This window comes from Schistocerca cancellata, chromosome 6 (genome assembly GCF_023864275.1).
Source record: "Schistocerca cancellata isolate TAMUIC-IGC-003103 chromosome 6, iqSchCanc2.1, whole genome shotgun sequence".
NCBI classification, from domain to species: domain Eukaryota; kingdom Metazoa; phylum Arthropoda; class Insecta; order Orthoptera; family Acrididae; genus Schistocerca; species Schistocerca cancellata.
The window spans coordinates 421,894,810-421,917,727 of NC_064631.1; the positions used below are offsets into that span (position 1 = coordinate 421,894,810).

The 22,918-nt window shown below is 40.3% G+C and overlaps 1 protein-coding gene across 3 annotated transcripts in view; it reads right to left on the minus strand.

The window, feature by feature from the left end:
- LOC126190944 (multiple C2 and transmembrane domain-containing protein) overlaps nucleotides 1-22,918 on the minus strand; it is an 876,357-nt gene that overhangs the window by 18,822 nt on the left and 834,617 nt on the right. For all 3 annotated transcript variants that reach the window (XM_049931586.1, XM_049931588.1, XM_049931587.1), the window contains 3 exons: nucleotides 17,867-17,956; nucleotides 15,951-16,057; nucleotides 2,316-2,523 (listed from right to left, as the gene is read on the minus strand). In XM_049931586.1, coding sequence (XP_049787543.1) covers nucleotides 2,316-2,523; nucleotides 15,951-16,057; nucleotides 17,867-17,956 — 405 coding nt within the window. The remainder of the gene's footprint in view (nucleotides 1-2,315; nucleotides 2,524-15,950; nucleotides 16,058-17,866; nucleotides 17,957-22,918) is intronic.

Sequence of the window (22,918 nt, forward strand, 5' to 3'; positions counted from 1 at the left end):
CCACTCCCGAACAGCGCGCGGGAAAAACGGACACCTAAACCTTTCTGTTCGAGCTCTGATTTCTCTAATTTTATTTTGATGATCATTCCTACCTATGTAGGTTGGACTCAACAAAATATTTTCGCATTCGGAAGAGAAAGTTGGTGACTGAAATTTCGTAAATAGATCTCTCCGCGACGAAAAACATCTTTGCTTTAATGACTTCCATCCCAACTCACGTATCATATCTGCCACACTCTCTCCTCTATTATGTGATAATTAAAAGCGAGCTACCCTTTTTTGCACCCTTTCGATGTCCTCCGTCAATCCCACCTGGTAAGGATCCCACACCGTGAAGCAATATTCTAACAGAGGACGAACGAGTGTAGTGTAAGCTGTCTCTTTAGTGGACTTGTTGCATCTTCTAAGTGCCCTGCCAATGAAACGCAACCTTTGGCTTGCCTTACCCACAATATTATCTATGTGGTTTTCCAACTGAAGTTGTTCGTAATTTTAACACCCAGGTACTTAGTTGAATTGACAGCCTTGAGAATTCTACTATTTATCGAGTAATCGAATTCTAACGGATTTCTTTTGGAACTCATGTGGATCACCTCACACTTTTCGTTATTTAGCGTCAACTGTCACCTGCCACACCATACAGCAATCTTTTCTAAATCGCTTTGTAACTGATACTGGTCCTCGGATGACCTTACTAGATGGTAAATTACAGAATCATCTGCAAACAACCTAAGAGAACTGCTCAGATTGTCACCCAGGTCATTTATATAGATCAGGAACAGCAGAGGTCCCAGGACGCTTCCCTGGGGAACACCTGATATCACTTCAGTTTTACTCAATGATTTGCCGTCTATTACTACGAAATGCGACCTTCCTGATAGGAAATCACGAATCCAGTCACACAACTGAGACAATACCCCATAGGCCCGCAGCTTGATTAGAAGTCGCTTGTGTCAAAAGCTTTCCGGAAATCCAGAAATATGGAATCAACTTGAGATCCCCTGTCGATAGCGGACATTACTTCGTGCGAATAAAGAGCACAAGAACGATTTTTTCTGAAACCATGCTGATTACGTATCAATACATCGTTCCCTTCAAAGTGATTCATAATGTTTGAATACGGTATATGCTCCAAAACCCTGCTGCAAACCGACGTCAATGATATAGGTCTGTAGTTCGATGGATTACTCCTACTACCCTAAAACTTTGTATTAAAAATTTTTAAGCTAAATTCTTCATTTCATGCAAATCATTTCATAGTTAGCATGTCACAAATTACCTAACATTGCAAGGAAGTGAACCTGAGGCAGTATCTTTAATGGAGGAGCTATAAAAACCAAAAGTTACACAACAGTTTATTTTGTCAACAGATATCAAGGTAAGTATTGGTTCCCTTCCCCCAGGCTGGGAACATTTCAACATTATGCAATCTGGATGTAAGTATGTTATCTTATTGTCCTGAAGCACAATCAGTTTCCTTGGACTTCTGAAAAATGATGCCTGTACATCAGTGATGGCTGTCCGTAACCATCTGGGTGATCTGTAGTTTTTGCCAAAATTGCTGGTCCAGGTGCAGGAGACAGTTGTGAGCCTAGGGAAATTGTGAGCCTGGGGAAAGCTTTGTGTGTGTGTGGGGGGGGGGGGGGGGGACACTTAGTCATGTCATACAATGCTCTACCCAAAATTGCTGTTGCAAATGAGTGACTAATTGCATATTGACCATCCAAAAGAAGCCTTCTCTTACACAGAAAAATCCTTTAAGCCTGACTGGTTGTGACTCAACAGTCTGTGTTATTTGTGTACAACTGCACATGCACACCGTGTGTCCATCCCACACCCTTACGAAAAATGGTTCAAATGGCTCTGGGCACTATGGGACTTAACATCTGTGGTCATCAGTCCCCTAGAACTTAGAACTACTTAAACCTAACTACCCTAAGGACATCACACACATCCATGCCCGAGGCAGGATTCGAACCTGCAGTCGCGCGGTCCACGCCCTTACAAAACTGAGTATTTCTGCTTTATGTCATGTCTTCCTCATGAAGTTCGACACAATAGCTTCTGAGATACATCATTCTCTTTTGTCATTTCACTCCTGGACACATATTACTATCAATATCTGATTAACCAGTAGCATCTAATAATTCTCCTCTATCATGTCACATAACTTCTCTTGCCCTGGAGGAAAATTGCTTTTCAGGAGCTCAGAGTAATTGTTTTCATATGTAATTTGTTTGGCTTTTATCAGTGTGGCACAACTTGACTACCACGTATAACAGCTTGTTTTCTGAAATTTAATGTAATATGCTTACCAGATCCTCATCATCAGGTACTCTAGACAGCAGGTCCAGTACTTCATTATTAGGGACGGTATGAGGGCGAACCAGCTTTCGAGAAAATTTGTTGATTCCCCATGCCATTATAAGGTATCGAACTGGCACAAGGTACAGAACGATGGCCCCAGCTAAGCACATCATGATTGCCAGGACTGATAAGTATGGAACAGTAAAGTTGAATGTGCTGTAAAACAAAATCACACAGAAAATATATTAGCAGTTATATTTAATTAATTATAAGAAACATTTTTAACATGTGTGTGGTTATCTCATACATACAATTATCAGAATTTGCAAACCTGAAATAAATCTGAAAAATGACTCATGGTATTTTGCTACACATATGCTTAAACTTAGCTATATATGTCAAATGATGAGGATTAATTTTCACCCAGTTCTCCAATTGATCAATGGATGTTATCAAAGTACATGTCTTTCCAAGCAATTATTATCAGTATTCTTTTTTTTAATTATAGGTATATCAGATTCTTGAAATTACCTTTATAGGTTTATCAAAGTTCCTGAAATTGTAAAATGATTTTTCATTGTTATGTTCCCTCCTTATAGCAGTATCAGATTTTTCAGTTTATGTATACAGTCACAGAGTCACAGCGAGGTATAGCCATAACACTGTCTATTTTCAATGTATGCAGCATATAATGTACTTTTTGCGAGATTTAGTTTATATTGTGCTACAAAACAAAACTTGTCACAGTTCTTTCATTAACAATATGTACAAGGTTCTTTCATTAATGACATACACAAAATCCCCCCTCCCGTGAACCATGGACATTGCTGTTGGTAGGGAGGCTTGCGTGCCTCAGCAATACACATAGCCAAACCATAGGTAAAACCACAATGTAGGGATATCTGTTGAGTGGCCAGAGGAACATGTTGTTCTTGAAGAGGTGCAGCTACCAGAGCAATAGCCGTTTTCACCCGAGCCCACACAATCGCGCTGGTTCGGTTTTTAATATTGTATACCAACCTGTTGCTTCTGCTTTGCTTCCAACCGGCCTGAAATGATTGTGCACCTTGCGTGCTACACGTTTCACTTGTTTTTGTTCTGATTCTGCACCAGCAGCAACATTGGAAGTGAGTGTAAACACAAGCGTCATGTGTACTTCAGGTTAGTAGCTGATTACTTTGGGTTACTTAAAGTCTTTTAACATATAACCACTTGTGTTTGTTTGATATTGTATATATAACATACTGGCAATGAAAAACGTCAGTAATCTCATACTTCTTAATAATAAATTGGCGCCAAAATTGTACCAACCCGATTGTGCCAGTTAGGTTTTATCTTGTGTAGCATCCGTTTTTACTGGGCAGGTTGTTACATTGCTGTTTAGTTGGTTTTACTTCTGATTTCCATACAACAATAAAAACGACTTGATACATATCATTTGTTTATAAATGCAGGTTTAACAGACGATCAGATTCTGTCTCTGTTAGAGGATTCCGAACTAAGTCGCGCCTCTTCAGACGAAGATGAAGACTATGTTCCTTCTACAAATGTCAAACAAATTGATCACAAAAGTGAAGATCATTCTATCTCTGATGAAACGTGTGAAGTACAGAACACTTCAGATTGTTGTAAAAGAGAATCCAGACCTTCGCTTTGTCATGAAATGGATTTCACAGAAAAGTGACATCCACGACAAATAGATCATACTCCTGCGCAGATAAGTAGAAAATATGTGTCACATTAATTAGGCATTATATTTATTACTTACCATGCACCTTAGATTTTTTCTTCTTTGTTACAGAATCCCTCTCCTGTTCAGAGCACTGCTCAGTATTTTTCTGAACATTTCAGTGAATGTTTGTTCGAAACTGCTGCCAAGTTCACAAACATGTATAGTGTGGCTAAGAGTGGCAAGTCATTAGATACAACAGCTAGAGAAATTAAGCTGTTTTTTTTTGGAATTAACTTAATTACATCAGTGATTTTGCGACTTTCCCAAACTCTACCCAAGGGAAGTTTAATTTATTTCAATAGAGATACTCTGAGAGAGGGGAATCGAAGGCACAGGGACAGTAATGAGAAACAGAATGAAAAATGTTAAACTGAAAGGAAAAATGAATAGAGGTCATCAGTACGTTAGATCAGATGAGGCAGTCATAACTGAGTGGCAGGATAATCAGAAGGTATCCTAGGTTACCTATGTATTGGCAGAAATGCATTTTTCTGGGCGCAGTTAGTGACAGTATGTCTCGAGACCATTTTCTTGCCCTGTGATACAACATACATTTAGATGCTGTAGCACCACCTCAAATGTCCAAACGAATAGACTGTGGAAGATTCAACCACTCATTGATGCTGTGAGAGAGAGATGCCATACTTTACCCCATACATTCAATTATTACAGTATCAATGAACAAATGATATCCTTCACAGGGCATTCTAAATTAAAACAATATATCAAAGGCAAACCTAGGCCTTTAGGGCTTAAGAACTTTGTTTTGGCTTCAGCTTCAGATATAGTTTTAGATTTTGAGATATATCAGGGTGCCAGCACGAATTTTAGTGACAAATCATTAAGCTTAGGCGCTACAGTCTGGAACCGCGCGACCGCTATGGTTGCAGGTTCGAATCCTGCCTCAGGCATGGATGTGTATGATGTCCTTAGGTTAGTTAGGTTTAAGTAGTTCTAAGTTCTAGGGGACAGATGACCTCAGCAGTTAAGTCCCATAGTGCTCAGAGCCATTTGAGCCATTAGGCTTAGGACCATCAGTGATTTTGCGACTTTCCCAAACTCTACCCGAGGGAAGTTTAATTTATTTCAATAGAGATACTCTGAGAGAGGGGAATCGAAGGCACAGGGACAGTAATGAGAAACAGAATGAAAAATGTTAAACTGAAAGGAAAAACAAATAGAGGTCATCAGTACGTTAGATCAGATGAGGCAGTCATAACTGAGTGGCGGGATAATCAAAAGGTTGTTGTGGCATCCACTTCTGCTGGCATAGAGCCAAAGTGCAAAGTCCAAAGGTGGAATAAGAAGGAATACAAATATTTAGAAATAGATTGTCCTTCTGTCATTAAGAAGTACAACATTAATATGGGTGGAGTAGATATTAATTACCAACAAATTGAATGCTATCGGACGTGGTTCAGAACAAAAAATGGACCCTTAAGTGCTTACTTCACTTTATAGACCTGACTGTAGTAAATTGTTGGTTTATGTATAGACAGCACTGCAGGGAACAGCAACTTCCAAAAAGAATGTAATGGATTTGCTGAAATTCAGGATGTCTTTGGCCGAGGTTCTATTGTCATGTCGAGATAGGAAAAGGACAGAAGAATGTGAGGTACAATTAAAGAGTGAAGTAGTTCCACCTAAAAATGCAAAAATTTACAAACCCCATCCAAAACCAGGGCTGGACAAGAGGTATTATGGCTATGACCACTGGCCAAAAGTGGATGACATTTATTCCCCAAGGACTTGTCAGTTTGAGTACTGCAACAGCAGGACAAAAACTAAATGTGTCAAATGCAATCAGTACTTATGTCTATCCAAGGAAAAAAAACTGTTTCAAGCCATTTCACAAAAAATAAAGTTTGATTTTGTGATGTAATTTTTAATTATTGAAACATTTGTGCTGTGATTGTAATATTTTTGACAAATTTCACAATTTTTGATACCTTTTTGCTATGATTGAGATATTTTTGATGTGTTTTGTAATTAAATATGAATATAAAACATGGTTATGTTGTAATTTATACAGTAAACTTCAAAATTTTCCCTGAAGTAACAGCATGAGATCATTTGAACTTTCTACTGAATTAAAACCTGACCCGCATGATCGTGCTACATGCATGCTACATCAGCTTTACAGAAGCTCTCCTGGTTTGCAGGAAAGCTTCTGTAAAGTTTGGAAAGTAGGAGATGAGGTACTGGCAGAAGTAAAGATGTGAGGATGGGGCGTGAGTCGTGCTTGGGTTCCTCAGATGGTAGAGCACTTGCCCGCAAAAGACAAAGGTCACGAGTTCGAGTCTTGGTCTGCCACACAGTTTTAATCTGCCAGGAAGTTTCATAGCGAGAAAAGACTACACAGAAAGAGATTACAAATAATGTTAACACATTACATTTTAAGATCACTATTTTTGAACTCTGAAGTTAGATACTTACACAAGTTACTTGCTGATGAGTGTTCATTTGTTGTCACTTAACACTGGGAACAGTTCACACACTACACAAACATTAGCTTTACTGCACTTGATTGCATGAATTGCACGATTGCATGAATACCAGAACATACAGCAAAAACCACATAAAAAACAAGCATAAGCAAAGCTTTTCCGCTAACATGCAGTCAAAGCACAAAGAGTATGCAGCGATAATCTGTAAGGTGTGATTATCGATAGAATGTTCGATCGACTTTCACCGGTGGTGCTTCAAACACACAGAGTTAATGACAAAAGTGCAGCAATATTCTGTGAGAAGGGATTAGCGATACTTTATCTGTCAACTTTTAGTCGAATTTCAAACACTCGCATCTCAGAATAGCAGCTATTATCGAAACTCAGAACTGAGATGTGATATGAATGCAGAGGGTGGGAACAAGCCCAGGAGTTGAAAATCTGTGAAAAAACGATGTTCATCCAAAAACTGGAAGACTACCCCAAAATCTGGGAATCTTCTGGGAAAATAGGAAAAATTGGCAGGTATGGACACCCCACACACCAACATTCTACATGATCCCCAAATTCCACAAACCCAACAATCCAGGTCATCCCATTGCGGCTGGTTATTGCACCCCCACTGAAAGAAATTTAGCCCTCATTGACCAAAATCTCCAACCAATTGCCTGTAATCTAGCCTCCCATGTCAAAGACACCAATCATTTCCTTCATTGCCTCTCCACCATCCCCACCCATTTACTTCCTGGATCCCTACTTGTCACTGTTAATGCCACCTCCCTATACATCAACATCCCTCATGCCCATGGTCTTACTGCTATTGAACACTACCTTTCCCAATGTCCTTCACAGCCTCAGGCACCCACATGGCACCCTTCTATGCCAACCATTTTATGGGCAATCTAGAGGAGACCTTCCTAGCCTGGTTCAGGTTCACTGATTATATCTTCATGATCTGGACTCAAGGCCAAGACACCCTATCTTTGTTCCTTCACAGCCTCACCTTCTTTCCCATCCACTTCATGTGGTCCTCCTCAACCCAATGTGCCCTCTTCCTAGATGTTGACCTCTTCCTCTCTGATGGCTTCATCCACACCTCTGTCCACATTCAACCCAACAACCACCAACAGTACCTGAATTTTGACAGATGTCATCCCTTTCACACCAAAAAATCCCTCCCATATACCCTGGCCACCCAGGGACAGTGTATCTGCACTGACAAAAACTTCCTTGCTCAGTATGCTTAGGGTCTCACCAAAGCCTTCACAGATGCACTCTCCTCTAGACCTAGTCCACAAACAGATCTCCAGTACCATTTCCCCTCACACACCCAATCCTCCCCCCAGCCCCAAGAACCAGCCAAGTAGGTGTGTCCCCTTTATCATGCAGTGCCACTCTGGACTGGAAAAAGTGAACCGCATCCTTTGCCAGGGCACTGATTACCTATCATCATCACATGAAATAAGGGACATCCTATCCAAGGTACTTCCCATCCCTCATAAAGTGGCATTCCATTGCCCACTCAACCTCCACAGCATCCTAGTCAATCCCTATGCCACTTCCTATTTCAACCTCTTGCCACAAGGATCATATCCCAGTGGAAGACCCAGGTGCAAAACCTGCTCAATCCACCCACCCAACACTTCCTATTCCAGTCCTGTCACAGGTTTATCTTACCCCATCAGGGACTGGGCCACCTGTGAAAGCAGCCATGTCATTTACAAGCTCTGCTGCAATCATTGCATGTCCTTTTTTATTGGTTTGACCACCAACCAGCTGTCCAAGAGGATGAACATCCACTGCCAAACTATGACCAAAGCAAAATAGACCACCCTGTGGCACAACACACAGCTGAATATAACACACTTGACGTCAGTGCCTGCTTCACTACCTGAGCCATCTGGATCCTTCCCTCCACCACCAGCTTTTCAGAACTGTGCAGATGGGGGTTATCCTTACAACACATTTTCCACTCCTGTAGTTATCCTGGCCTCAACCCACACCCTCCACCCAACAGTTTCCACTACCTCTGTCCTATGACCTCTTCCCCATCCTCATATCCCACACTGTTTATTTGCATCTCTCTGCCATGCACCCACCTGTCTTTCCCCACTCCATTCATTTTTGTTCCAGTTTTTTCCCCCCATTTCTCTGCCCCACAACCTCCTGACACTGCGCCTGTTGGTAGGCTAGTTCATGCATACTCCACCAGACAGCATTCTTCTCTCTCCTCAACCATATATGTCCCCCTTTTACTGACAAAGGCTGTAGTCGAAAGCTTTATGTGAGTGTCTTTTAATTGTGCCTGTCTGCAACTTGACATGTCTTCTTTAGGGTAAGCAACAATCTTTTCCTACATTTTTCATATTCCTATCTGGAGTTTCCAGTTTTTGACATAACTGTAAATGAACATATGCCATAGAAGTGCTTCTAGAGTTCTATCATTGTCATAAACAGCCCCTCCAGTCCCACCATGCTTGAGCAGCCAAACACAATGGTCTCATTCACAAATGTCAGTTTGTTACCAATGCTCACCATGATTCCTATTGGTGTTTCTCTGGTCTGTGGTGCCATCTATCAGTTGGCTCTAGACAGGAAGGTGCATCAATGTGTACTGCAATGTGAGAATCCATCTTTGGCTGAAGTGTTAAATATTGCTCAATCTATCAAGGTATCTTGTGCTGCTGTTGATCAGATTGATGCTTGGTGTGACATCACCATAGTGGCTCTCATTGCTGGTCTTCAGGAGTTGGTTAGTTCTCAGAGGGAGGGAAACATAGCAGCCATGCAAATGTGGCCTCTGTGCCACAATGGAGAGTGACGTATCAAACAACAACCACAGTAATGGCAGTGGTCTGCACTCCCATCTTGGCCACAATGTTTTGTGCAACATGACAGGGCCATGTACCCTAAGCTGTGGGCGACTTGCAACAACTGTAGGAAAAAAGGACTTAGAGTGTCTGAATGTCATTCCCAGCATGCTTCTGTGGACATGGAGATTAACTGTGTGTCTTCATTACTTACAAATCATAACAAACTGCTTATTGAAGTGCAACTGACAGACTAGAAACTCAGACTACAAGGTGGTTGTGAATGCTTTCTCTAAATTTCCATACATTATCCACTATCATTTGGTGACACCCATGGCTAAGATTCAGGTCTTCTCCAACTTTTTTTCTTTTCAAATTTTGCCTTATAAGCTTGTGACGGACAATGGTCCACGGTTTGTGTCTCGGCCCTCTCATGATCATCATTTGTCAATCTAACGGTGTGGCAGAACATCTCATCTGCACATTCAAGGTTAAAATAAGGAAGCATGCCACAGATTCCTCTGTTAACAACATCTTGACAAGCTCCTTGAGTTCCTACAGGTTTGCACTGGTGGGGGTCAGAGTCTGACTGAGATGCTTCATAGTCGTCAGCCATGTACCCTCCTGCATCTGCTCATGTTGCCACACCAGTACCTGTTGGCACAGCCCTCACCCCAGTTCACTTCTGGCTCCATAGTCTGAGCTTGGGGTTCTGCTGCTGTCCGAAGCGGATTCTGCCCACAACCTGCAGCTGCTGTGGCTGCTGCCTGTGTATGGTGTGCACCAGTGATGGACTGGTGGTGTGCCGCCACAGCCAGTTGTATCCTTGCATGATGGCAAGGGCCATAGGTTCACTGCCTCTGCCCTCAGCACCTGTTCTGGCCTTTTGGTGCATCCCAGCTGCGAGTGTAGACCTGCCTTCACTGCCTCGTGCCGCTCCTCCAGTGTCCTACTCTTTCCCCCTCCCCTTCCATTTGCCTGCTGCTGGACCTTCCCCAGCACCTTTACAACCTTCAACACCAGTATACCCAGCACACCTGACTGAGCAGCTGCCCACTTCACTGTTGGCATAGTTCCACCAAGTCAAAGAATCAGATGCTGAGATGCTACCAGTCCTCTGGTCACCACTCCTCTCTGACAGTACTACATCTACATATAAAACTACATCTACATGATTATTCTGCAATTCACAATTAAGTACATGGCAGAGAAGAAATGACTGCCATGCATGTCCACAACCAAACCACTCCTACCCTAATCATTTGTTCAATCCTGGAATCTCCTTCTGCCACTGCCTTCATCATCTATGACATCTGCCATAGAGACCATGCACATTTCAACAGCCATGCCCACAGCAGTGAAGTACCCTTTCCCCACGGAGCAAAGGGTGCTGTAATCCTGTACATAATACTTAGAAATGCACCAAGTCATCAGGCCACCTGTGCACTACACTTTGAACTTTCCACCAACTGCATTCATGTGGGCTGGCCATCAGAAGCTACCTGTAGTGGGATACCTGGACTGTGCACATGACATAACATCTGTCGTACCATCTACCAGAGCCCTCCTCTTTATAAGCTCAGTGAAGCATGCCCTCACCCTCATACTGTGCCCATACTTACTGTCAGCAATTGCTTGCGACAATACCTGGATTGTTTCTGTGTTTGTGTCTAGTATTGTTAGCTTGTATGTGGAAGAAGAATAAACTTTGGTTCATTGTGGCCATTGTACTGTTCATGTCTTCCAATATGATAAACATCCACACAGTCACAAAGATACCACGGGCAGGTAAAATCAAGGATTGTCACATAAACATATGTTTATGCTCATGTATCCATGTTGCTGACAAAATTAATGTACAAAAGAAGGCAAAAGTAAGTTGAAGATAAACTGAATGACAATCAGTTTGTATTTAAGAAAGGTAAAGGCATCAGAGGGGAAGTGTTGATGTTATATTTGACAACCTCATTAATGGTTTCCTGCACGATGTGCCTGGTTTTGCACAACTATATGCTTTGAATTGTGATGATTAATGAGAATTCTGGCAATATCATGTCATGTTTTTTGCAACAGATAATTACCCCATTCATGCTGATGTCCAATCTTCTCTCATGACTCGCTGATGTGTGTGTCATGATATTTATTTTCCACAGTTTACTTCATCACTATTTTCTATGGAAGCACATATTTTAAAATGCACTTGGACTAAGCCACCATTAAACTTGTTTATGCTGGTGGTCTCAAAAACTTCTTCAGTTGTATTAAAAATTCTCTTTCTTGTGTTTTCACAGTCTAGAATGTTGAACTTATTTGTTTATGGCACCCGATATTTTGTTTCAAGTCTGGAGTGATATCATTTTTTAGACCAAAAGTATGAGCTTCTGATCTGATCTTAAGGATTCAACAAGATGAATCAACTGCTTTATGTTTGTCAACATTTAAGAATATTTTGCAGTTACATTTAAATATTTACACAATTTGTGTTTCACATTTACTTTCAGTCAAGTGCAGATGACTAGCCACTTAAAAATGTATCAAGGTTTACTACTGCAAAACAACTTTAATGGTACAATGTATGCATTGCTGAAGAAGTGCAACAACCTGATGAAATTTAATAAGTGATTTACCACAATTTGTATACACCTTGCTAGACTGGAAGTAAAAAAGAAATGGATACACAGGTTACACATACAGGTGCAACAAATAGAAACATGTAATACATCTTTCATATCTAGAAAATATGATGATAAATTCAGTGATGGATGAGGAGGATCATATGGCTGTTACAGTCATACCTGTCTAGCTTGTGAGTGGGTAATGAATAATTATACTCAACATGTAAGAACCATCAATTACTTTTCAGAACATGAGATGAGATTCAGTGAGCTCCTTTTGAAGCAATTAGCTTGCAGATAGTCTCATGGGAGCAGATCTTTTGGAAAAAAATGTTAAAAGGAAGCATCTGATACTGTCTCTTGAGTTTGGGAAGAGTCAAAATTACTTTCTACGCTCTTTTATCCAAATATATATGGATTATAGGTAATTTTCCTTCTGGATGACTAATTACACTATTATGATATTGCAGTGCTGGTGTTATTCTAATAATGATGCACTGAGGCAACCACAGCCATTACTTGACACATCAGATGAATTTGCAATTGTGAATAACGACAATGAAAATTTGTGCCGGACTGGCACTCGAACCCAGATTTACCACTTATTGCAAGTGGTCGCCTTACCATTTGGCTATTCGTGCATGACTCATGACCAGACCCAAACTTCCATATGTCACCATACAAACTTCCATATGTTGTAGACGTATGATTGATGACATATGGAAGTTTGGGTCTGGCCATGAGTCATGCACAGATAGCCAAATAGTAAGGAAATCCAAGTTTGAGTCCCGGTCCAGCACAAATTTTCATTGTCATCATTCCATTCTTCAGCTGATGGTAGTCATTATTCACAGTTGCAAATTCATCTAATGTAATTGCACTATTGGTCTTGCTCATTGGGTCTTACCATTTTGAGAGTACAATTTTGAACATCTTGCCGACCCAAGAATAAAAACATGAATGATGAAGCTCGTCTTTCATTCATACAGAATGGGATGCACTATTGCTATGAGAGTTCTTTGTTTTACAGGAGGGGGCAGACAATTTGGATAAGATTAGAAAAAAGAATCACTAGAGAACAACAATGATTCTAACAGTTAGCTGATCAATGGAGCTGCGCAAATGAGAAACTCCATTTGGAGTAACATACTGACACTTCAGTTTCAATGGACCATTTTGTGAATCTTTATGGAAGCAGGTGGTGCAGTAGGTAAGACTATGGGTTAGTGTTTAGATGGAGGAGGGTTTAAATCACTTCTCTGCTATTATGATGTCAGTTTTTCATATTTTACTTAAAATACTTCCTGTTAATGCCTGTACAGTTTTTTAAAGAGAATATTACAGCTTCATTTATTCTATGCTTTTTGTGACTAAGCTGGCCCACATCTTTGCAAGAATAAACTCTGTATCACTCTTCACACTTAATCTACTGGACAAGTGAAGTTGCCACTACCACTGTTCTGGTCCATTTAATAAACTATGGCATGTAGGATATTGGTTTTAGCCAAACTAGACAAGTTAGGAGTGGCTTCGGAAAGAATTCTGCAAAAATCATTGCATCATTTAGTGCTTTAGACTGGTGTGTCAGTAACATCTAGGCATACAACTGTGCAGTCCACCCCCGGTAGCTGAGTGGTCAGCGCGACGGACTGTCAATCCTAAGGGCCCGGGTTCGATTCCCGGCTGGGTCGGAGATTTTCTCCACTCAGGGACTGGGTGTTGTGTTGTCCTAATCATCATCATTTCGTCCCCATCCACACACAAGTCGCCAAAGTGGCGTCAAATCTAAAGGCTTGCACCAGGCGAGTGGTCTACCCGACGGGAGGCCCTCCTCACACGCCATTTCTTTTCTTATACAACTGTGCAAAAACTCAAACCAAAAACTGACAAAGTATCAGTAGTGCAATGACTGGCTAATTTAGATGGTTCAAATGGTTCAAATGGCTCTGAGCACTATGGGACTCAACTTCTGAGGTCATTAGTCCCCTAGAACTTAGAACTAGTTAAACCTAACTAACCTAAGGACATCACAAACATCCATGCCCGAGGCAGGATTCGAACCTGCGACCATAGCGGTCTTGCGGTTCCAGACTGCAGCGTCTTTAACCGCACGGCCACTTCGGCCGGCTTAGATACTTTTGCTTGAGATCAATACTGCAACTGGCTACTACGGTTTGTGCATGATGCAGTGGCTGATTCTGAAATGCTCCTCTTTTTTGCTGAAGCATTTTTGCATTCATTAGGGTATGTGAACTCACAGAATAATTGAGGTTGGAGTTTTGAAAATCCTTATCAGTCTCACTAAGAGACTGCACTATATGAGAACGGAGTGTGTGTACAATTAGTGGAACACAAATTACTGAACTCCACTTTTCCACATAACCATAAATTCTGATAGATATTTTAACAATATACAATAGCTTTTTTTCAAGGAACTAACAAAATATTCATGGTTATATTATACAGGTCAATGCAATAGAATACTTCATATTATAAAAATGATAGTGGTGTGTGCTTTGCAGTTAAAACAAGCTTACAACTATGCAAAAGTGTTGCCATGACAAACATTTTATTATCTACATGACTGAAGGCAGTAACAAGTTGTCATGTAATTCCAGTGACATTATTTCTCTTATTTCATTACTAGCTTAGTACCTGGCATTGCCCAGGTATTTACTTATTCTAATATTCTATCAGTCCATATCCTCCCCCCCCCCCCCCCCCCATCTCCTCCTTCTTCCTTTCTGTCTCTCCATCAACTTCTCCCCCACCCCAATAGGAAGATGGTGTTGCTTACCGCCACAGTATTTTTTTACAGATAGTAAGTAACATATGTAGCAAGTATGGTTGAGGTTTAGGAGAAGCATTTTACCCATAGCTTCAACCTTGTACACTTGTGTTACATACATTGAACATATATTTCACATAATTCACACATATTTCACATATATGTTTGGCAAATTTTGCCCTGCAGTTTTGTTTTCATACAGCTCAATGTTTAAGACATCATATCTCCTGAATCATGTGTCATACAATGATATAATTTTACAGGTACATTCTGTAGTACATAAGAATATTGTTTGCAAAGTATGTAATGAATAGAGTTAATAGTAGTGAACTAATAAATTAAAACATCATGCCTGATGTGACAGTTTTACTGCAAGAACAACAAAAATGTAGTTAGTGGTAAATTTTTCTTACTTTCACCATTTTGTGAGGGGGTGTCAGTAAGAAAAAGTTTCAGAAAGGGTTGAAATTATGTGCAAAGTTTGTTGTAAGTGATTAAGTGTCCTCATTCTCAAATAATGGATGAATAAAATTTGGGTTATTGTCTGTCATGGGATATACTTATTTTTCACCCCCCCCCCCCCACTTACCCCTTTGATTGATAGTTGATTCTTATCTCCACAGAACTTCTTTCCAGACAGTAAATTTGGTTCAGATTGATCCAATGGTTTTGGAGAAAAGGTGGGACACGCATACATACATACATACATATCAAAATAATCAGCAACCAGTTGCATAAAAGAAATTTAATTTCTTAGCCATTTTCAGGCACTTAGTGCCCTTCTTCAGAAGGTTATACTTATTGCTTTATTTGTGAGTGTCAACAGTAAGTTGTATATAGCAAAATTCCATGGTCATAAGGTTCATAGTGCCTGTACAGAAATGATAACTATTTTTGTACAGGCACTATGAGCCACCTGACCATGGCATTTTTCTGTATGCACCTTACTGTTGACACTCACATGTAATGCAATGAGTGTAACCTTCTGAAGAAGGGCGCTGAGTGCCCAAAACCAGTTAAGAAATTAAATTTCTTTTATGCAAGTGGTTGCTGATTATTTTGATATGTACAACTACAGTTGCTGAGGATGGATAAAACACTGTATCTGCCCACATACGTTTTTGTAATATGTATGAATTGCAGAATATTTATTACCTTAAATTCTTCATTTAGAAAATGCATTACTAGTGATTTTGATAATGATAGAACAACAAAAACTTATTTATATAAAGTAAAACAATAATTACTTACTTTTTAATGCTCTCCCCTAATGATGCAATGTACCCTATGGCATTCTGAACACTTTGTGTCACTTCCTGAATGGCCTGCAGCCTTTCCTTCAGGCTCTTCTTCTCCTCCTAGATTTTATTAGTTTTATATTAGTGCATGAACTATAAAAGAATATGAGGTGGTATCTAAAAGTTTCCAAAACTTGAATTTTGTGTGAAAACACATTACACCAAAATGCCTCATCCAACTTGACTCATTGTGACAAGTGTCAGACAGGTGAGTGATTTGGTTAGATGTTCATGAGCATACTTCAATTGCTGTGTGTTTGTGATCTTGTAGTTTTGTGATGGATGACCTGAAAGAGTAGTGTATCCATGTGATGTTTTGTTTTAAACTAAAGAAGACTGCTACACAAATGGGCCCAATTTTGAAGAAGGATTTTAGAGACAATACTTTAGATCAGACTGCACTTACGTCTCATACAAAAGTTTGAAAAATGATTGACAATTATGACCATTCTGGTTGGTCATCAACTGGCATCACAGCAGAAAATGTTCATACAATGAGGGATATGATTCTGTAAGATATTAGACAGAGCATCCATCAACTCTGCAACACCTTGAGAATATGTAGTTTAAAAACAAGATGAAAACTGCCACCTGCTGTGCTCACCAGGAGTAGCTCTGCGTGATGTCTTCCTCTTTCCCAACATACAAAGATATTTGAAGCAGGTAAAGATTTGATACAGTGGAAGAGATTGAAGTGGAATCATAGAGAGTAAAAAAATACCCTAACAAGGAAGACTTCCAAGACAAGCTTCAAAAGAACAAGTGACAAAAACATTGGGATCAATGCATTTACTTCCGAAGGGACTACTTCAAAGGTGATACTACAGAATAAGACCTACGTAAGAAACAATAATTTCAATTGATGTATTTCAGAAGCATTTGGATACCACCTCATACAGACACACACAGAAATATCCCTTACTTAGATAAGAAACATTCTTCTTCAGAACTACTGTAATTAACTAGCACTGTTAGGAATCTTCATCAACAGAAAAAATAACTTGGCTTTTTGTGCTGTATTTTTCAGTGAGTTTATTCCACTAAGTGAGATTACAACTTACTCTTTGCAGTCCAAATAATTTTCCACTCAAAAAATTAATTGTATGTAAAAGCAGGTGTATATCAGAGCACACCAATCTGATGAACAAGGTGAATATTTCAACAACTCATATTTCAAATCCACATTTCTATGTACTACATTGAAATATTAAGGCAACAGAATGAAGATTAGCACTGGTACACTTAAAGTCATCTACATTATTTAAAACTTTCTCTGAAGGTACTGGGGCAAGATCACATCAAATTCTTTTCCATGTGTTGGTGATGACTCTGATCTACAGTTTTTATGGACTATAATACTTGCCCTCACTGAAACACTACCAGGTGAGGGTACCACTGGCATATCACACTCAGCATACTCTCTTCATTCGAATTATATTTTACACATTTAATATGAACTTAGAATGTCGGTTACTACAAGACCAGAAACTGCCTCAAATTTTTCGGAGCTGGATGTTACACTTTTCAAGGGGTAGCAAAATGGCCCACAAAAACCTATAATTTCACTGAATCCACTGTAAACAGTGTTGAATGTTTGTGATGGGCACATACTGTAATAAGTAATATTAATATAACTGTGGATTTGACTGTTTCTAATCTACTCTGCACATCAAAATCTTTTTCATCCCATATCTTTTATCATAAAGATCAGAATTCTGTATGTATTATATGGGATCTGAACGTATATCCTCCTATGAAGGATACAAGGTATTAAAAGATTACATTTATGTTATTCACTCACTTTTTTGACATATGTATGTCAGAGCTCAGTAAGTTTAATTACTGTTCATTTATATGTGTAATATATACCTTATCTTTGTCATCTTCTTCATCATCATCATCCCCAAGTGGCTCTTCATCTTCGTCATGTACTGTCCAGCTGCCAGTCAGTGACATGACCTAAAACATTAAGATTACTTAAAATTTCTGTGCTACTGGAAAACATCAGGAAATAAAAAAAAGAAAAGTTGTATAATTTTCTTGGAAGAAAATTCCTAGGAGAAGAAATTGTTTTATAAGTCTCTGCTTATTGCTATATGAATTGTTAATGATACATAATCTGTACAAAATGAACTTACGAAGTGGATTATGACCACTACTGAAGCAGTCTTGATATTTCAGATAAATTGGAATAACAGTGCAGAAAATTCTGTTAAGCATTTTAGGTATTGGTAAGTATGATGCTACTATGGATGAGATTTGTATCAATCATCACACTCCCGAGTCAAAACAAAAGCCAATGAGATTCCAGCAAAAAGAATGAAGACCATTTCAGTGTCTGCATTGGTTACATGCATTGTTCCTGATATTAGACTAGTTGGACACATCTAGTACCCTAACAGGCACACATTTTTCTCCATTATTATTAGATCAATAGAAACTGACTGAAAAATTATAAAGATTAGTACGCAAGAATGTGTTCTTCTATTAGGACACTGCTCCAATTCACAGAGCAAAAGTCACACTGATAAAACTCCATCATGTATTATCTGAATCATTTCATCATTCTCTTTACTCTCCTGATTTAACCTCAAATCATTTCATCTGATTTCACAATTTAATTTTTTTTGTGGGACACTATTTGTCTCATTATAATTCCTCATCAACAAGTGTTGCAAACTGAGGTCAACAAACTTTGAGTAAATGTCATCTTGACAGACAAATTGAGGATAAAAGTCCATGTCTGGAAATGTCATCTAATGATGCTACAGGGCACTGAAGATAAAGGGAGAATGCCTGTCACTAGCCCAGTTCTTCAGCAGCAAATGAGAGTTTTGAAGATGCATAATGCACAGAGGACAACTTTCTGGAAGACAGATGGCCATGCTCTGACTAGTTGTGGGCCAAGTGCCACTAGAGGCCATGGGCCACGTAGACCTATTCTCTTCTGCAAGACACACAATCAAAAACAGGCCCAGCAGTTACCTAGCACTGAGTGGTATTTAAGGCAGTGGTTGGGCCAGACTAGAGCACTTCACTCCAAATGAGTTTTCCCGGTCCAGGCACCAATTCTGCAAGGATCTCTTAATCAGGATTGTCACTCAAGGACCACCTCCACAACATCGCTGCCATTCACATCCAACATCATAATTCTTGGGGTTGCCAACTGTAAACTTGCAGTGTTCGTGGCTTCACTGCAATGGAAGATAGGGACTTCATCATTGTGGTAGATTTGTGGACTTGAAAATTTATTCCTATTTAACTTTAAAATGGCTACAAACCGGAATTTGATAATTTTGCTCCCTACAGGACTACACTTTGTCCATTCAGTTTGTACTTTAACACTGAGCATCCTACAGGACATCAACTTTTATAAAGTGTGTGTTTAATGAACTTCATACCTCACTAACAATCTAATTGACCTTCAGCTACCAGAAGTGTCATTGTTGTATTTGAAGAAGTGACTTATTTTACATTTTGTTTCAATCCACATCAGAGTAGATGTACTATTAATCTTTGACAAATAAACTTGTTTATTCAAGGCTACCTGGGTATTATTTTTTATTTTTATTTTTTTTTTATTTTTTGCAACATATCAGTTGGAGATAAGGTTTTGTGTTTACATCAGACTCATGCATGTGCTCTAATCAAGGGATTTGGTGCTTACATGTGCTTTCCACTTGACAATATGTTCATTATAATGTTGATTAAAGCATGACAGAACTAGTGGATTCCTCTGCCCAGGTGTTGATACTGCTCCAGCAGAAGCAGCACATCCAAAAACTCTTGATAGAACATCTGACACCCATCTCCACGTCACCTCTGGAAATCTTCTCAAGCCTCTCTGAGATCAGCTCCATGGTCAAAGATTTGTGACTGGCATTACCTCCATTCAACAGGAAGGTCAAACTATGTGCAAATTATGTTGCATACATGGAGCAGCATTTCCTGGCATCTCAGGTGATGACCAGCAGAACACTTTCTTTTTTGGCATATGAAGGCCCACAAATTAATCATGTATTTCAACTAAATCCAGAAGCAGAGCCTAGTGCCCTTCTGTGTGACAAGTTGCACACAGCATTCCATGGAGTTGCCAATCAATAAGTTGAAGACCACTTTGTCTCTCAACTGCACATGGCAGGATCCCATCAAAAGTTTTTTAATTGTCATAAAATCTAAGGACAATAATACAGACCATGAATTTCCCACCTTCAGGGTTTATCTCATGACTACTATTTTCAATGCAGTAAACTTGAGTGCAATCAATTATATGCTGCTTTCTTGATTAGAGACATAATTTTAGAGCGTGCCCTAGATGACAGTCTTAGAAGTGTTGTTGATAATTCTTCCAGGTTATATGGCCGTGCTCCATGGAATTCTTCTATTCCTAACATTTCGTCCAATACTACATTGGACATCCTCAGAGGTATGGCTGGTCCTGCTGAGTCCTGCCGACTGACGAGTCAGGTGTTGAAGAGCGGCCTAAGTACCGAGGAAAGTGGGCGTGGTCTAGCTTGCACATAGTAGCAGAGAGAAAACTAGTCAAAAATAAAATGTAACTATCGATAACAGTCCGTCATAGATAAAAATCACTTATAGATTCTGTAACGTCACTGTCCATATCTCGCTTAATTTCAAGGCCTCTTCTTTTCTATTAAAATTATCTTCATGTTTATAAATTTCAATAGCCTCCCTATACAGTCGTGGATAACAGTTCGTGGTAGCACTTAAAACTGTAGTTTCAGAAAACTTAACTACATGGTCACCTGACTGAAGTGCATGTTCCGCAATGGCCGATTTATCTATTTTTCCCAATCGGCAAAGACTTTTATGCTCCTTTACCCTCGTATTCACACTTCTTTTCGTAGTACCAAGATAGACTTTGCCACAAGTACATGGAATTTTATACACACCGCTAGATGATAATGGTGGCCTTCTATCTTTAACAGAATGAAGTACTTGTCCTATTTTTCTTGTAGGTTTGAATACTGGTTTCACTTTATGTGTCAGCAAAATTTTGCCGATTCGATCTGTAACCTTACTAATGAAAGGTAAAGACACTGTGTTCTTCCATTGCTGTGTACCATCCTTGTCCTTTGGCCTGCTGTAATTAGGTCTTAAAACTCTATGAATTTCTTTGTTTGAGTACCCATTCTTTTTGAAGGCCTGTTTCAAATGATTCAGTTCTGTATCCAGATGTTCTGGCGTACAAATCCGTTTTTCCCTGTCCACTAAACTTTTGATTATACCTCTTTATTGTTGTGGGTGATGATTGGAGTTCTTAGGTAAGTATCTATCAGTATGTGTGCTCTTCTGAAAAACTTTATGTTTTAGACTGCCATCGGTCTGTCTCATGACTAACACATCGAGAAACGAAATAACCTGGTCTTTTTCCACTTCAATGGTAAACTGAATTTTAGGATTTATGCTATTAAGGTAATCAAAAAATTCGTCTAAGGCTTTTTTACCGTGTGTCCAAACCAAGAATGTGTCATCTACATAATGATACCAACAACATGAAGACAATTTTAATAGAAAAGAAGAGGCCTTGAAATTAAGCGAGATATGGACAGTGGCGTTACAGAATCTATAAGTGATTTTTATCTATGACGGACTATTATCAATAGTTACATTTTATCTTTGACTAGTTTTCTCTCTGCTACTATGTGCAAGCTAGACCACACCCACTTTCCTCAGTATTTAGGTCACTCTCTGACACCTGACTCATCAGTCGGCAGGACTCAGCAGGACCAGCCATACCTCTAAGGATGTCCAACGTAGTATTGGACGAAACGTTAGGAATAGAAGAATTCCATGGAGCACGGCCATATAACCTGGAAGAATTATCAACACCAGAACCATCTGGTCATGAAAGCCTTCATTGTATAGTCTTAGAAGTGATCTCTTGAAACCTAAAGACCCATCTCTAGAAATTTCCCACCATCAGGGCATTCAAACACTGCCTTTAGTGCTCAGTTACTCTACAGGAATCCTCATAAATCTTTGCAGCTCAAACAAAGCATTGTTCTCAAACCTAGTTATGGACTTTTGCCAGATCAGACTTACAAAGTACAGGCAAAGACAAGAAACCCTGGCGCTGTCTCCAACAGCTTTGTAGTAACACTGTTCACGTTTACGTAGCACTTCACTTAGCATAGACCAGGACTGAGTCCTAGGCCAGCCCGATGTTAACTGACTGGGCACGGCCCATGCTGCCTGAGTTGTTGTTGTTGTTACGCCGGCAGAGGTTGCGTCCGAATTCTCGCGTGCCCTCTGGTGGACAGGACTCTACTTGCGGCAACTACCGTCCGTGACGCACCGTGCCGATGTGCGCCTCCTGCGATCTGTCTGGTGGCTACTGCACTCCTCCTCCTTTGGGGGGTGAAGCCACTGTGATCCACTGCGTCGGAAGGTGGAGCGTCGGGCAGGAGAGATGACCTCCACATCCATTGGAAGGCCGGAGTCGAGGGGATCTGCCAACCCTTGAGCCGGAACCTTCGAATATGGCTGGAAGTGACCCACACGAAGAGGCCCCTGTCGTCCCACCACCAGAGCTCGGGACAGAACGGGCAACAAACTGTCAAACTCCGGATCCTGTTCCACCTCGGGAGGGGCAAGACCCCATGGCGGGGACGATGGGGAAGGGACGACCACAGGTGAACCAGCCTCCTGAGAAACCGGGCATGCGAGGGAGGCCGGCTCTCACTGGGGCATCTTGAACGATAGCGATGCTGGTACTGGAGCTACTGGAGGCTGCCAAGGCTGAGAACCATCGCAGTGCGGCCGAGTCACAGCGGGAAGAGGCGGTAACTTCCCCTGAGAAACCAACACGGGTGCCGGCAATGGGGAAGCCGGTGTCCGAGAGGTCGGGGGGTGGGTGCCCAAACGTGGACATAGCTGATTTTGGTGACGACGTACCAC